General features: G+C 43.1%; 6 protein-coding genes across 6 annotated transcripts; 1 reads left to right on the top strand and 5 right to left on the bottom strand.

The window, feature by feature from the left end:
* Positions 1–400: 400 nt before the first annotated feature.
* On the bottom strand, positions 401–2283 carry GLAREA_11289 (Bacterial luciferase-like protein; the record flags this gene model as incomplete). The annotated part of the gene is made up of 5 exons (XM_008079477.1): positions 401–490; positions 569–825; positions 885–1781; positions 1883–2145; positions 2201–2283. 5 exons carry the CDS (start codon positions 2281–2283, stop codon positions 401–403), a joined length of 1590 nt encoding a protein of 529 aa, XP_008077668.1.
* A 333-nt stretch (positions 2284–2616) lies between these two features.
* Positions 2617–3611, bottom strand: GLAREA_11288 (Metalloproteases (zincins), catalytic; the record flags this gene model as incomplete). The annotated part of the gene is made up of 2 exons (XM_008079476.1): positions 2617–3033; positions 3111–3611. The coding sequence occupies 2 exons, from the start codon at positions 3609–3611 to the stop codon at positions 2617–2619; spliced, it is 918 nt and encodes a 305-aa protein (XP_008077667.1).
* A 566-nt stretch (positions 3612–4177) lies between these two features.
* On the bottom strand, positions 4178–5020 carry GLAREA_11287 (Metalloproteases (zincins), catalytic; the record flags this gene model as incomplete). The annotated part of the gene is made up of 1 exon (XM_008079475.1): positions 4178–5020. The coding sequence occupies one exon, from the start codon at positions 5018–5020 to the stop codon at positions 4178–4180; it is 843 nt and encodes a 280-aa protein (XP_008077666.1).
* Positions 5021–6503: 1483 nt separating this feature from the next.
* GLAREA_11286 (PUA) lies at positions 6504–7169 on the bottom strand (the record flags this gene model as incomplete). The annotated part of the gene is made up of 1 exon (XM_008079474.1): positions 6504–7169. The coding sequence occupies one exon, from the start codon at positions 7167–7169 to the stop codon at positions 6504–6506; it is 666 nt and encodes a 221-aa protein (XP_008077665.1).
* Positions 7170–8187: 1018 nt separating this feature from the next.
* GLAREA_11285 (Protein kinase-like (PK-like)) lies at positions 8188–10833 on the bottom strand (the record flags this gene model as incomplete). The annotated part of the gene is made up of 4 exons (XM_008079473.1): positions 8188–9540; positions 9597–9657; positions 9710–10223; positions 10278–10833. 4 exons carry the CDS (start codon positions 10831–10833, stop codon positions 8188–8190), a joined length of 2484 nt encoding a protein of 827 aa, XP_008077664.1.
* Positions 10834–11557: 724 nt separating this feature from the next.
* Positions 11558–14348, top strand: GLAREA_11284 (alpha/beta-Hydrolase; the record flags this gene model as incomplete). The annotated part of the gene is made up of 6 exons (XM_008079472.1): positions 11558–11630; positions 11743–12038; positions 12090–12149; positions 12208–12498; positions 12551–12722; positions 12772–14348. 6 exons carry the CDS (start codon positions 11558–11560, stop codon positions 14346–14348), a joined length of 2469 nt encoding a protein of 822 aa, XP_008077663.1.
* Positions 14349–14807: the final 459 nt, after the last annotated feature.

The following is a 14807-nucleotide window of genomic DNA, read 5'->3' as shown; positions in this document are numbered from 1 at the left end:
GTTGGGATCTGTTGTGTCGGAAGGTCGTTTCTTAGTGTGAAGCTTGGTTTTACTAAACTAGGAAGTGACGACGAACACCTGTTTTCAACACCTTCCTACTAGCATCACACATCAATATCACTATCACTCCAATTATTCCTTCATCACGAAAGCTCTCGGTATGCAAAGAAGTTGTTATGAATTATAGATACTGTGCGACAGGGACGATAGCGAATTTACTGGAGATGGCGATGGGAAGGGGTTAGAAGGGCCGACGGCTTTGTGGTGACTCTCGGCTGTCTGCGATTAAGACAATGTAGTCTTCAGTTTTGTTAATTCTGATTTTATAGACCGTTTAGCTCGCTTGTAGGTATGGGAGCGGGTGCGTTTCATATTCTTTGCTAAAGTTCGGAATCTCTATTCATGCCACGACTACCACTTCAGAAACATTTTCTTGAGTATCCAATTTCTCACCCAAAGGCCTAACAGCATACTCCTGGGTCTTGAGCAACTAATTCGTGTTAGCATTACTTGATGTATGGTAGTCCGTCCACCTATAGCCGCTGAGGCGATCTAATGAGTCAACAACCGTGGTCAAATCGACTTTCGGTGAATTCCACCTGAATCCCTCCAGCGGATCGGTGCATGTCTTGGGCTCCGGAGCGTTCCATCTGTACTGCGCTGAAGGATGATCATCTGGAAGTTGCCATTGTCCTTGTTTAGCATAGAAGTTCTCTCGCATCGTGCCACCAGGAACTGCATAATCTTTCCAAAAGATATCTCGCTTCTGCAACTCGGGCACCAGCAGATCCACCACGTCAGTATAGCTTTGCGGGTTTGATATATCTGGTCGCAAATATTATTAGTATACCAATTGTCTTGCAAATACGGGGAAGAAGACAGACAGCAAACATTGAAGCCATCTACTCCAGCTTCTTCGAACCATTTTTGAAACACATCAGCGACCATCTCTGGTGTCCCGACTGGCATTACCCCATCACCGCCCATCGCCATAATTTCACCAATTTTCCGAGGTGTCCAGAGTCGTTCCTTGCCAAACTGATCGATATCTGGGTTCGCCTTCAGATTCTCAATTGCGGAATGTATTCCAACATCCGTCAATTCGCCCTTGAACTCGAATGGCTCGTCTAATGGGAAAGGGCTCAAATCAACACCTGTGAAGCCTCCGAATCGAGCCAAACCACCAAGCACGTGAGCTTGCTTTCTCGCTGTGTCAAACTTCTCCTGTGCTTCCCCTAAAGTCTTGCCGATAATTGGTGTAATCCCGAGAAAGAATTTAACAGCATCAGAGCTGCGTCCACTCGCGACAGCAACTTCGCGGACTTGTTTTATGTAGTTTTTCGTTCTCACAATTGACGAGCCGCCACAGAACAGACCTTCTGCATGCTTCCCTGCAAACTGAATCCCAGCTTTGCTAGCACCTGCTTGAAATAGCAGGGGTGTGCGTTGTGGCGAAGGATGTGTTTGATGAATCCCCGAAAGCTTGTGGTACTTTCCTTGAAAATCAAGTTTATGGATCTTAGAAAAGTCGTAAGCAGTGCCGAATGAACCTTTGTTCACATCAAATATCTGAGCTCCGTCCCCCCAACACCCTTCCCACAGTCGATACATGATTTCCATGTACTCATCCGCTGCTTCGTATCGTTTATCATGTGCGACGACACTATCTTGACCCATGGCACGTGCAGATGAGTTACTGTAGCTCGTTACCACATTCCAAGCGACACGACCGTTGGTTATATGATCCATGCTTGACCAAGTACGGGCTAACAGGTATGGCTCTGTATTAGAATCGTCAGAAATCAATTTTTCCTTACCATCGCAAAATCATTTATTTTTACACCAAAGGTAAGATCCGGGGATAATGAAATGAACCACGCACTAATGTAGCTCGAACTCCCAGTAACGACAAACCCCACAGACTTCGTAACAGCAGCCATAGGACCGATCATGACAACGGGATCTAGTACTCCTACTTGCGAGCCGCCAGCATATGTAGCTTCCATGGACCCACCATAGACCTCGTGACCAGCATAGACATCGGCGAAGAATATCGAGCTGATCTTTCCTTTCTCTGCAGTCCTGGCTAGCCACAAATAATAGTCCATGCGATCTTTAGAGTTGCGAGATGCATCTTTTGGGTCTCTATCCATTGTAAGTATTCAAGTTTTGGCATTCATTTTGTTATACGAGAACTCACTTCCATGGTCCAATTGTGGTATTGTTTCCTGCGCAGGTTGTGTCGAAGAAATTCAATTGTATCCGTCTTTTCTGCGTAGTCATCATGAGAATAAGAAATGAAACGAAAAGGGATTTCGAGAATTCGAAAATAAGGATTGTTGTTATGCTTGCGTATTACATTGCTCTTCTATCAATTCGTTAAGTGGGATGTATCCAGGCGGGATCTTGTTCCCGACGTGCGGTTGGGATTAGCCGAGTTGTGAAAAGGGGGGCACGATGAAAAAACGCCAATGAAAAATCACCTGTTACTCGCATAGGTTGCAATAACGAGAGATAGTTTTATCTGAGTTTAATTGAAGTTATGATATGAAGTTATTTGAGGCGAAAGAAGATGGAATCACGGAGCAGCAAAGTTTTCATCAGCTTGTGCTTGTATTATCGTCTTCCGAGCCAGCTGACTCCCAGGCTCTCTCTCTCTGATGGGTTTTTTCCCCGCATGTCCTCGGGTAGAGCAATATTGCTAGTTTTAAAAGTCTGCTGAAGATAAATAACTAGTGCGACGAAAACGTATGAGTCCGCATTTACAGACGTCTCTATCGTTCCTTTGTCTCTAGCCAGATACCAGTTATCCTCTGATGAGCCGGTGTCATAGTCTCCTGCCTTACTATCATAGTCAAGTATAGCAGGTTTGTTCAAGTGCACAACGCGGTAGTGGTAAGTTTCGTGCAAGAATGTTATCGCATCGGTCATCTCGAAAAGTTCCAACTTTACTTGCTCATCCGGTTTGTCTTTGTACTGCTCAATTAGTTCTTCTAGATTATCCACCTCGTCAAAGAAATCTGGACAGAAAACCTGAGTTATACATATTAGTAAATGGCGCCAAATAACTTCTAGCTTCAATCATGTCCAGCATTGGATATAAGATTTACCGTTGTTTGAATGAAGCCCTGGTTTCCAGCCTTTTTTTTATACCAAGAGATTGCGGCGGTTTCGGATTCATCACAATTATCTTCTATGTCTTTACAATAAAAGTTAAATTGTTCATTATCCGGTACTTCTCCCTTGAATAGCTTTCCAGCGCGCTCATTGTTTTCGACAATTTTTGTGGTCCGATATTCGGCCTCAGTGTCACCTTTTACGTTCCAATCAAAACCGAAAAAGGTTTTATGGGGGACGCTGTCGTGGCTACTGTCGAAACTCGTTTGAGCTTCTATTAGCTTTTTGGCTCCATTCCAAGCACTAGTAATCTTTGACTTTTGTTCTTCAGAGCAGGTAGGGTCCATAAACGTGTTTGGGAAAAGGCCGGAAACTGACACAGGTTCCTTGTCGGGCTCTCCCACTTGCCACTGTTCAATCGTAGGCGCGAGTAAGGAAGGTTTTGCAGTAGCAAAATTAAGCCAAAACAATATCAATAAGGCTAACATAGGCATCTTATCGAGGGATATTCGGATAATTATTCGATGTTGTCTTTTTGCTTCTTGAAAGGATAATGAAAGAGTAAACTGTAATAGATGTTGATATCTAAAGCTAATGATTTATATTTTGTCAGACCTTAAAGTATAACCCGTTTCATACAAAATAACAACCGAAAACAGGAAGGCTTAGACTTTGCTTCTCCCAAAATATATAATTAGCCGAAAAATGAAAGAAGGTATCTGCATTTCGGGATCAAACGTAGTTTGTATTAAGATGGTCTCAAAAAGAAGCGAATTTCTGTAATGAAAATTTCATGTTATGCTTCCGCCCCGCTAGAGAAGAAGAGCCGTAAATATTTAGATTCTTTTAGATCGATTAATATTAGAGCTTATAATTTATAAGTTGAAAATATTACCTCTAGCAACCTAGACTATCACAATGTATGTTCGAGGCATTAAGATTAAGAATTCAAATTTAAATAAGGTAGGAGTCACGTCAATGGGAAAATAATTGTTGTGTTATACTGAGATTATTGATTTTGTTCTATTGACTATTTGAATCCCAACTCTGTACTCATCATTTAGTATCCTGGTGGTAGTGCTGGAGTACTAGACTGGAATGTTTGCTGAAGATAGATTACTAATGCGTCCATAGCGTAGGAGTTAGCGTTCAAATATGTCTCTTCCGTTCCTTTTTCTCTGGCTAGTTGGTAGTCAAACCCCGCACCATACTCAGCAATGTCTAATGTGGGATTATCAGAGACCACAAATTGGTAATGATAAATTTCATGCAGCATAGTAACCGCAGTCGTGTCTTGGAAATGATCTATCCTTGTCTCGTCGTCGGGGTGGCCCCCGAACATTTCCACATCTTCTTCTAATACATCTTCCTCCTCGAAGAACTCTGGACAGAAGACCGTGGACTGGTAAAGTGCACCGTGTTCTAACGTGTGTTCAAAGGAAGCTGCCCAGGCCTCCCCTTCACAATTTCCGTATTTATCCTCACACCAAAAAACAAAATTATCGTGGTCCCCTACTTCTCCTCTGAATAGCTTCGTAAGACGAGCCATGTTATCGGTGATAATTTGTGTCCGACGCTCTACCTCAGGATCACCTTTCACATTCCAATCATCGCCGAACCAAGCCCTATGCACCGCATCGTAGTCGTAGCCGGTAACAGTGCTAGTCTGAGCTTCTGCTAGTTTTTTTGCTCCCTTCCAAGCGGTTCTTAATGTTTCCTTCTGTTTATCAGAGCACCGATCTTGGATAAGAGTACGGGGGAAAAGGTCTGAAGCCTGCTGAAACCCACGCAAATAAGTATTTGATGGGACTTGTCGCTCTGCGATCGCAGGCGTGTACACAGGAGGATGTGCGGTAGCGCAACTCAGGCAAAATAATGCCATTAAGACTAACATATGCGTCATGATGAGAGAAAGCTTGAAAGCCATTGGATATTGTTCTTGGGCTGTTTCCGCAGAAGGATAAAAAAGTAACATATAGGATAACATAATTATTAACCTTCAATAGTATCCGCATACTATATAATGTGAATTTTTTGAAAGTTGGATTGTAACCTATTCAATACATAACAACGGCTAGAAATCGGCAGGTTTTACTTCCTCGGAAAGCGTATATCAGCCGAAAAGTCGGTTACCTTTGGAGACTAGAGGGGACCTGTCACAATGGAATATCGTCACAGAAATAAGCGAATTAATGTAGCAAGAACCACGCACCGTGGCGTTAGGTTCCTATGGACAACACAGATGATTTTAAAACTTTCAATACTCTATCGATATATAGTATACTCAAGTTTAGTATGCGCTCTTAACTACATATTTTCTAAATCCAATGCAAATTTCGCCCTTTCACGTAATTTAGTTGGCAAAACATAGTCTAACGATTTTTCGTTATCTGTTTTGAGTAACTATTCTCTTCTAGCCGAGACTTGTACTTTTCACGATGAGCCTACCTAGGTAATGCTGCGTTAAGTTTAAGTGAGAAATTAGACACGTCTCGCTAATTGATTCGAGTACGAGCCTTAGAGATCTAAAAGTTCCACCTCCCTGGAGTCCTGATTCTACTTAAGAAGTGCCGTAAGCGTAGTAATTTCTTGAATCGACGGGTATCAGAACCGAGAATTTGCGAAACAAGTGCTTTGTTAAGTTAAATTCTTTTTCAAAGAGAAATCACAACGAATAGTTTCACTCCAGGGGAAAGGTCAAGGACAAAAGAGCGCTTGTTTTCACAGCAATACAATGATTCGCTGAATGACGGTATTGACAGCGTAGATGGAGGCTTGGCTGCTTCCATTGAAAATCCCATTTGTACAAGGCGACTCACTTTTTCTAGAGAAATCTGGGATAAATTGCTTCGCAGACTTTTCAAGTTGACAGATTTAAAAAACTTTCCACATATGCATATGAGGAATCTGGTGACGAAAACACCAATTTAGATAAGTCGCTACACCAGTGGGTGACACAATTCTCTGCGCACCCAAGAACTTCGAAAGCAAATAACTCAGCACAATAGCTAGATATCGTGTTTCTGGTAACATAGACTTATTCGTAAGGCTTAGGATTACTACACGGTGAAAAAAAATTACAAGTGGATGTTGTCCCGTCGTTAAAAGATTACTAGTAGTCTCTGGCTGCGCAGAGAATTATGTCACCCCCTGGTGCTACGAATAAATTCGAGGTCTGGGAAACAGTATCAGACGTCAGTTACTTATTTGCAAAACAGTCTATGTACCTCTCAACTCATTCTGCAATCATTTTCGCTGCGTGGTAGCCAAATGTCTTTCTGATAGCGCTGCTTTCTGGGCGGAGGTGGCACTCGAGAATTTTATCCGAACTAACGGATCAAGTGAACAACCCAAAAATCCCAAGATCATTGAATTTTTGAGTTCATTTAGATCAGTGTAGGAATTAGGAATTGGTTTATGTAATTGTTCTTAAGGAAATTCTTCTTCAAATTGGGGCCAAATAGTTTCAAATCTTTCACACAGCACAGTATTTCCTCTGCCATCACAAATAATGTGCCATCATTGTCTGTCTCGTCTTTCCAGTATTCGACTCGACTTTCCTGCCATTGTTCACGACCTATACCACCATCGGCAAAAATGAGATCCTCTTCGACCGACTCAAAATTTCTTTCTCCTAGCCACGCCGTACGAATAAGCAGATAAGGTTCTCCAAATAAGCCTAAGCCGATCGAGTAATCTCCCACTTCCAAATTCAAATCTTTCGGGACAGGAAAATCTATTTTTGCTGTTCTTCCGCCTCTCACAGCACAAGAATTCCAATATTTCGACAGTTGCCCGTCTCCAGGCACAAACTCGAACACCTCTTTTACTTGGTCGGCAGTAACTTGCAGGCTTGTCATCCGCTCAACGAGCTGCAAAAACGCCTTGACAGGATTACTATCGGCAGTTAAGGGCTTAGTTATGGGATAAACGACTTCGTATATCATATTCATGACCTTTCTTCCACGTCCATCACCAAACGATGTTCCATCATGATCTAGGCTCTTCTCCCAAAATCTCTGATGCCATTCTGTCCAAAATTCGATTGTCATTTCCGGGTGACCTTCTTCAAACACAAATTTTGACGTAACCTCATGAAATAACACAGATGTGCGAGAATTAACACGGCATAAATTGCCGGATTATAATCTTTGTCGACTGCGATGAAGAAGTCGCCGGACGTCGGGTTTAGCGGCGCTGGAAAGCCTGCCATTGCGCGCTTGACACCAGAGAGTGTCAGAGCGTTCATTTTGGGAATGATTTCGGGTAACGAGAAGCCTAATGAGATTACTGAAGTTGGTCTGGGTAGAGTTGTGCTGAGTTCTGTTGAGACTTTTGCCATGAATGCCTGAACTGACGGGGAGTCTAGGCTCGGGAGCTCCATCATTGTGGTCAACGTTATGATCAAAAATTGCCTTATTTAACGAGATAGTGGACAACAGTATGTACTTCACTATTTTTGTGCACTCATTGACGAAATTACTCAGATATGAAGATTGCTGTTATGAAGGACTGGACGCTAATCGACATGCACCCTATCGTTTCGGCAACGTCTTCCGACGAAAATCCCCACATTTTGAAACTAACAAAACATCTATCTCATTCCATCGATTTTGGGAATCCAGAATTTTCTCGAGGTTCAAATCCATCGATATCTAAGTAGAAGAAATATGCATGTAAGGAGAATTCCGAAAGATGCCATCTTTATATCTCGTAAGGAGGTTAAGCGATGAAAACAGGTGACTGATATTTGCCATGCTGGCCGAAGACAAAAGTGGCAAAACCTCCTGTCTGTTCTTATAAGGCAGGGTATTGTTTGATATGATTGACTTGTCATAATCGAACCTATGAATCTCTTGGTACTAAGAACAAGAGGAAAATTATAGGATATCTTGTCAACTTCTAGCCCATGAAATGTAGAGTCCTAACAACCTATTTTTTCGTCTGCTGCGAAATACGGGGTCGTGCTTTTTGAATTCTTTTGTCATTGAAACAGTAGTATCTCATAATATAATACTATATAACTAAATTACGATAAACCAATAATAGTGCGGTAAGTACGTGCGAATCTTATAGCTTCCATCTATGAGCGATCCTTAGGCGAACTTGGTGAATCTCTTCCTTGTGTTCTTGCATATCTCTACTCAATTCTTGCAAAATATTAACATCATAAACAACTCTTCCGAACCGTCGTATTTCAATATAGTTCTCGTTCGTCTTTGCCTGGAGTTTTCTCGCCACATTTTCAGACTCTGCGATTTCGGTCTGGGCTTCTTCAAATCGTTCTTCTAGAGCCAGAGCACAGATCAGTGTCGTGTGTGCTTTTACGAGAAGATTTAAATGTGCATTTGGAACGTCGTCGTCGTACCTATTCAGCACATCTTCTATGAGACATAACGCATCATCTAGCTTGTCTTCGTTCAACATGCCCCTAGTGAGGTAGCCCTCACCAAGTAAGACAGCAGCATGTAATTCTTCTCTCTCTAGCGTAGCATCGTCATCGTCTCCACAAGCTCTTCTACTAGCAGCCACCAAGTCTTTGAATTGAGCTTCAAGGCCATCAAAGCTACCATGTTCGAGCAATGAGCGACAAAGCCAAGTAAAAGTCACGAGCGTCTCCGGATGTTCCTTTCCAAGATGGGATTTTCGAGTCTCTAATAGATTCGTGGCCAGACTGATGCTTTCATCATACTCTCCCAAGAAAAAATACGCCGCAATTAAATGATTTTGGCTGTTGAGCGTAGTGGCATCCAAAGGGCCAATGTCCTTGTGCTCCGATTTAAGCGGAATTAATTCAAGCTGAAGTTCCACCATTTCCGACCAGTTTTCTGTCCGGGAGAAGATCCATGCAAGATAGTTTTGTGCACTTATTGTGATGTCGTTTAGGGCACCGTACGCCGCTTTTGACGAATTCACGGCATCACGAGATGCTTTCTCGGCTTCTTTGAAATCTCCCTTTCTGCAGAGAAGCAGGGACAGATTTGAGAGTTGAGTGATGTATGATTTGCTACTAATCTCAAAGGATTCTTTGCGCCCTTGAGTTTCTTGACGAAATGAGATCTCTGCCATTTCCATTCGGTTTTGGATCTCATAAAGCTTGACAGGATCAAAAGGAAGATTTGTTGCGTAGCCTAGTTTTCTACTCAATCTCTCAGCATTGGAAGCTTCGTATGCCTGATCTATTTCTTCGAGTATTGTTTTAGGATCAGGGTGAAGAGACTGTGACGTGACAAGCCATTCTGCCGCTTTAGCCGTGTCTCTTTTTGTGCCAAACCCAATTTCGTAGCAAAGCCACAATTGATAAGCTGCGGGCAGTTTGCAAAGGCAGTTATTTTTTTTGGTCATACGTTTCTCAAGAGCTGTGACAATAGCTTTGCGAAGCAAATAGTCGCTGTCGTCAAGATCTGCAAGGGACTTTCCAATCTAAAGTACGTCAATACATTCTGATAATTGGAAATAACGAAAGATGGAGAACTCACATCAAGAACGGTATGTGCTAATCTGTCAAGAGCCTTCGTAGGTTTGTAAGGAGAAAAAGGTCTGGGAACCTGTCAACCTAAGTCTTCGATCTAAAAAGTTTGAAATATCTTACATTGCATCGGATGTGGAAAGAATTGCAACAATGTAATCAAAGTTTGGGGCCCTAAGCTCAGGTTTGTGCTGCAACGTTTTCAAGAAGATCTCTCTCAATGTCTCTTTGACAGAGTTGTCCAAATCAGAAGATTTATTCAGAGCTTCTAGGACCATATCCAGAAAAGAAAAGGATTGTTTGAGTGACTCAATTTCTTCCAGGTACAGGTAACGATTTTCAGCATCGAACAAGTGTCCAAATATTTTGAAGTATTTCGTCAGCTCACTGGAGAGAAACATACGACATAACAGCATGCCAAAAGAGTAAACATCCATTCGACGAGCCTCTTCAAGCTTGAAGTATGTTTCTCGATGATGTTCAGGAGCCTGCCAGGGTCTTGTACATGCAACCTGAACCATATCGTTATCCGATGTGCCTAAGCAGCTGAATCCAAAGTCGATCAGCTTTCCTGTCCATCTTTCCTCGCTTTTGAAAATTAGAATGTTTTCTAGTTTTATGTCGCCATGAACGATTCCTTTTACAAAATTAGTTAAAACCTCATATATCTTCGTGGGTGTTGGTATCTTACCGAGACTATGTAGAGCTTGTCCTGCCTGTGCAACATCTCTGCAGAGCTCTAGCTTACTTTGACAATTTAACTCGATCCCAGTGCTTGAATTTAAGAACTCATCCATCAATCCTTCTGTGGATCTTTCAGTGAGCAATACAGGCCACACTTCGTGGGTGTCTCCACCAGTCTCCCATGTGATTCCTACCAGATCAATCACATTCGGATGGTCTGCCAACATTTCCAAAGCTATGAGCTCGTATATTAATGCCTTGTATCGTGCAAATCCTTGTTGCGCAGTATCAGCAACTTGCTCTTCCGGCCAAGCCATAGAGAGCTTGAACGCTAAATTGAACTTTGCGTCGATTTGTGTCTGCTGAATAGTTGAAGTCGCTCCTCTTCCAAGAGCTTCTAGAGCAGGTTGCCATGTCAAACTGATAAAGTCCACTCCAAAGTCCTGAGCAATCGAAATAAAAGACAACAGGTCGAAATGGAACCCATGATCGTTTGCGTTTGTTGATGTAGAACAATCAACAACCCTGCCTGCGCGCAGAAAAAATGGTAAAGGCGGATTCATTATCGTCGAGTTGAATTGTGCTAAATAGCCAGTAGCTGTCTAACTCGTCAACATGACAGCCTCAAGAAGCGCCAACAGAAGCGTCAGCTTTTAGAGAGAATTGTCAAGACGTAAGGCTGCAGTTTCGTTTGAAGTGATCGGAACTTGCCATCTCTTGAATACTACCCACACTTCATCTAGCGGTAAGTTTGCTTTTTCGAGACAGGGTATTCTGCATGACCTTACCAATGTGACGGAACAGGTAGCCATGCATGCATAAAAACCTGATAATCGCTGCCAAATATGAACCTCATAGTAGGCACATACTTCAAATAACGCCTTATGTCTCATCTTCGTACAACCACACACGCGTACAGCTTGTCAGGATTTTTCGCGCTCTCTGCCTCCCATTGGTCTCTGGCATCTCTCATCTCATGATAATGGGCACACTTGCAACCAACATGAGCTTTAAATGTCCAATGGCATTTGGCAGATACTTTTGTGGAAAGCTGAACAACACGTGTGCCGCTTGGCTTTTTTGCTTTGTAATACGATTCCATACTTTATTCCTCAATGTATGAAAGGTTGCTTTCGAAGACACCTTGAATGCTCCTTGCTTCATAATTCAAGGAACACGAAGCGCTGGACGTCCTACTTGGAACTGGAATTATCATCGAAGGGTCAGACGAAGAATCCAATGGTATGCTAGCACCTATTAGATTTGAGTGCATGCTTAAAAGATAGGATGACTTGGGCCGCCAATACCTGGGAGTTAAAGAATGGTTCTCACCTGAACGCGGAACTGGAATTGAAGCCGAGTACGTACACAAACGAGTTACTTCAAATTGAAATTCGCTTATCAACCACCATATGTTGCTAATTTGCCCACTCTTCATGCTAATAGTATCGTCTTTGTGCATGGATTTACAGCTAATCCATTTTGGACCTGGGTTGGTACACCTGAGCCTAAACCGACACCTTCGCTGCTGCTTCGTCGTCCGACTGAGGAAAGAAAATTCGAGTCTAGTTCAACCAAAAGACAGGAATTAGTTCCAGAAGAGTCAAGGTTATGGCTGAAGAGTTGCCTTCCTTTGCTCGTACCAAAGTCTAGAATTGTAACTTTTGGCTATGAATCGCAGTATCTCAAGGTGGCCCCCAAAAGAAACATCAACAATTGCGCCCAAGAACTTCTTTCTGCGTTGATACAGTGGAGATCAGGCGAAGATGTAAGCGGAATGTCAAACTGATCTATTTCATAACCACTAAATAGGATGTAGGAGAACGAACGTCCGATCATATTCGTGGGCCATTCCTTTGGAGGGATTGTCATCAAAGAGGTTCACCATTGATAGCAATAAAAAATGCGAATACAAGCTTACTTCTATTTCTTCACAGGCGCTGATCAAAGCAACTCTGGCTTCAAAAGAATTTGGCATCATCAAACAATTGACACATGGTATCATTTTCCTCGGAACCCCGCACAATGGCACGAGCATCGCGACCTACGGAGAGACGTTGGTAAATATCGCGAAAGCTGTTGGCCTTGGGTCAGACACAACCCTTATCCATAGCCTTCGCAATGGGTCTCCAGAATTGTTTAGGCTTGCAACCTATTTCAATGATATCTACACTGATTTTGAGGTGTTTTGCTTCTTTGAATTGCTCCCTTTGAAATCATCTATAGTCGTATGTGTCCGAAATGCCTCCAAATCCGGGCTTGATGAGGTAACAAAAATAGGCAGTAGAAGAGAGGTCAGTGGTCATCGACCCAAACAGAAGCATGGGTCTGACCGTCAACCACTCTGGTCTCAACAAGTATACGACTGCGACTGATCCAAATCTGATCAAAATTGCTGAAGTTTTGGCCAAAATGGTAAAGCCAGCCATGTCTAAGGATGAGCCATGCAAATGTAGGTTCTCGTCTCGAACAAATTTATCCTTCTTAATAACAAATAATAGTGGCTGCTGCAACTACGACTTTGACAAGGCCATGGGAAGCGGCTGCTGCTTTGGTCAACAAGGTCGACAAAGCATTTGATAATATGATAAAACATCTTCAAGCCAGGACGGTCAACCCACGAGAAACAGATACCTTGATTATCCAGAAGTATCGGCTGCAGTCCTGGGCTTATGCGGTTGGGCTCATCTCGTTGCTCGGAGCCAGACAGCCCCTCCACGAACAACTTGACGGCACTGTTTGCAGTGCAGTACGTGAGATACTAGAACACATTGCCGATACTTTGGATATTGACAGGCAATATCGCGACTCACAAGAATTGGTATCCAAGCCACGCGCCCTGGTCTCTGTTGCTCAAGAGAGTTTTGATCAGCTACGATCGTTGTTTCCAGAAGGCGACAGGGCCGTCATGAACCATGCTTTTCTCAACAAATGTTTGGAGCAAGACAATGACGAAATCGATCTCTCAGATGAAGTATCCACTCGATCATATGCCAGTTTGGAAGTAACCAGTGCCATGAAGCGAATCATGATTCTGTGCGAACGATCGGATTCACGTAGATCATCCAGTGATAGATTAATCATCCCGATGAAAGATTTATCATTGGATGTAGGGAGCTCTCCTATCAAATCCACCGGGAAATTCAGATGGCCCAGCGATCATCGGCAAGCTTGCAATGGTATTCTCGTCGAATGGAAGCAATATCAAGGTTACTGGAGCACTGAAATTGGCAATGAGCTTTTTGACCGTGTGGAACTGTTGACAGAATTCTTGAGAACCGCATCCAGAGGATCTGACATTTTGAATTTGCGATTGCTGAATTGCTTGGGCTATTGCCATGATGACAAGAAACGACGGCTGGGTTTCGTTTATGCCAAACCCAAAACAGTTGGTCCAGGTCCCTGGTTGAGACTTAGCTCAGTCATAAGTAAATATGGCGAGTCGAATACCTACCCGCCGGCAGTTGGTGATCGAATGCGATTGGGAAGAATCCTTTGCGAGGCTATGTTTGCGTTTCACAACGCAGAATGGTTCCATAAGAGCTTCTCTGCACCTAATATTCTGCTATTTCCTGATACAGAAACTTCAGACGAAGAGAGCTCTTGTGTACCCCAACTAACAGACTACACGGTTCTGACGCCATACATAACAGGGTTCAACTACTCAAGGCCCAGCCGCAAGAATGAGTTCTCAGAACCAGACCCAACAAAGAATGAGATGCGTTTCTATCAGCATCCATCATACAAAAGAGTCCCGATGCAGAAATATAGGCACGAGTTCGACTACTACTCTTTGGGTATTGTACTGCTGGAGGTTGGTCTATGGTCCCCCATTGCAGTTCTTACCAGGAGTTTCAAACACCAAGCACCGAGCGAAGTGGCCGATATGATACGAAATTCGATATGCCCGTCCCTGAGAAGCACGATCGGTTCAATATTCGAAGGAGTTGTTGTTTCGTTGTTGGATGCATTTCCTTCGTCAAATGACGATGAGGAGAAGAATGAGTACACTGCGATAGGGGAGCGACTTCAATTTCAGACCAGTGTGATCCAGGAGCTGAGCAAGTGTAGAGCTTGATGTTGTAGTGGCAATCAATAAAACCCCACCCATGTAACTCGTAAAAATCAACCTTCCACTTTACCTCACAAACGTTCCATCTAGCCAAAGGACCAGCTGCAAAGGCAAGTTGTGCTAGCGTATTGGAACAAAGACAAGGTACCACCAGTGCCTTTCCAAATAGGTATCATGAGGTAGTAGGAAGCCTCTTGACTGGAAGAAGACCAAAATACCTCGTAAAGGATCTCAGTCTCTCTCTTAACGTAGCAGCCACGAAACTATAACAAAAATACATGAGGCTAAAGTCTGCAAGTGACTCGTATGAGGGCGCGAGCCTGCGAAATATCGAGCAACACAAAACCCCAAGACACTGAAAATCGTCTGATTTATCGCACAACCGCTCAGAGACCTCTTTCTGATAATTTTCGCGTATAGCGACCATTCTCATTCAGCCTCAGAAACAATAAAACAAGCATGCGC

This window comes from Glarea lozoyensis (assembly GCF_000409485.1).
Source record: "Glarea lozoyensis ATCC 20868 chromosome Unknown GLAREA11, whole genome shotgun sequence".
NCBI lineage: Eukaryota > Fungi > Ascomycota > Leotiomycetes > Helotiales > Helotiaceae > Glarea > Glarea lozoyensis.
The sequence above is the reverse complement of the archived record's forward strand: the minus strand, read 5'-3'. Positions and strand labels throughout refer to the sequence as shown.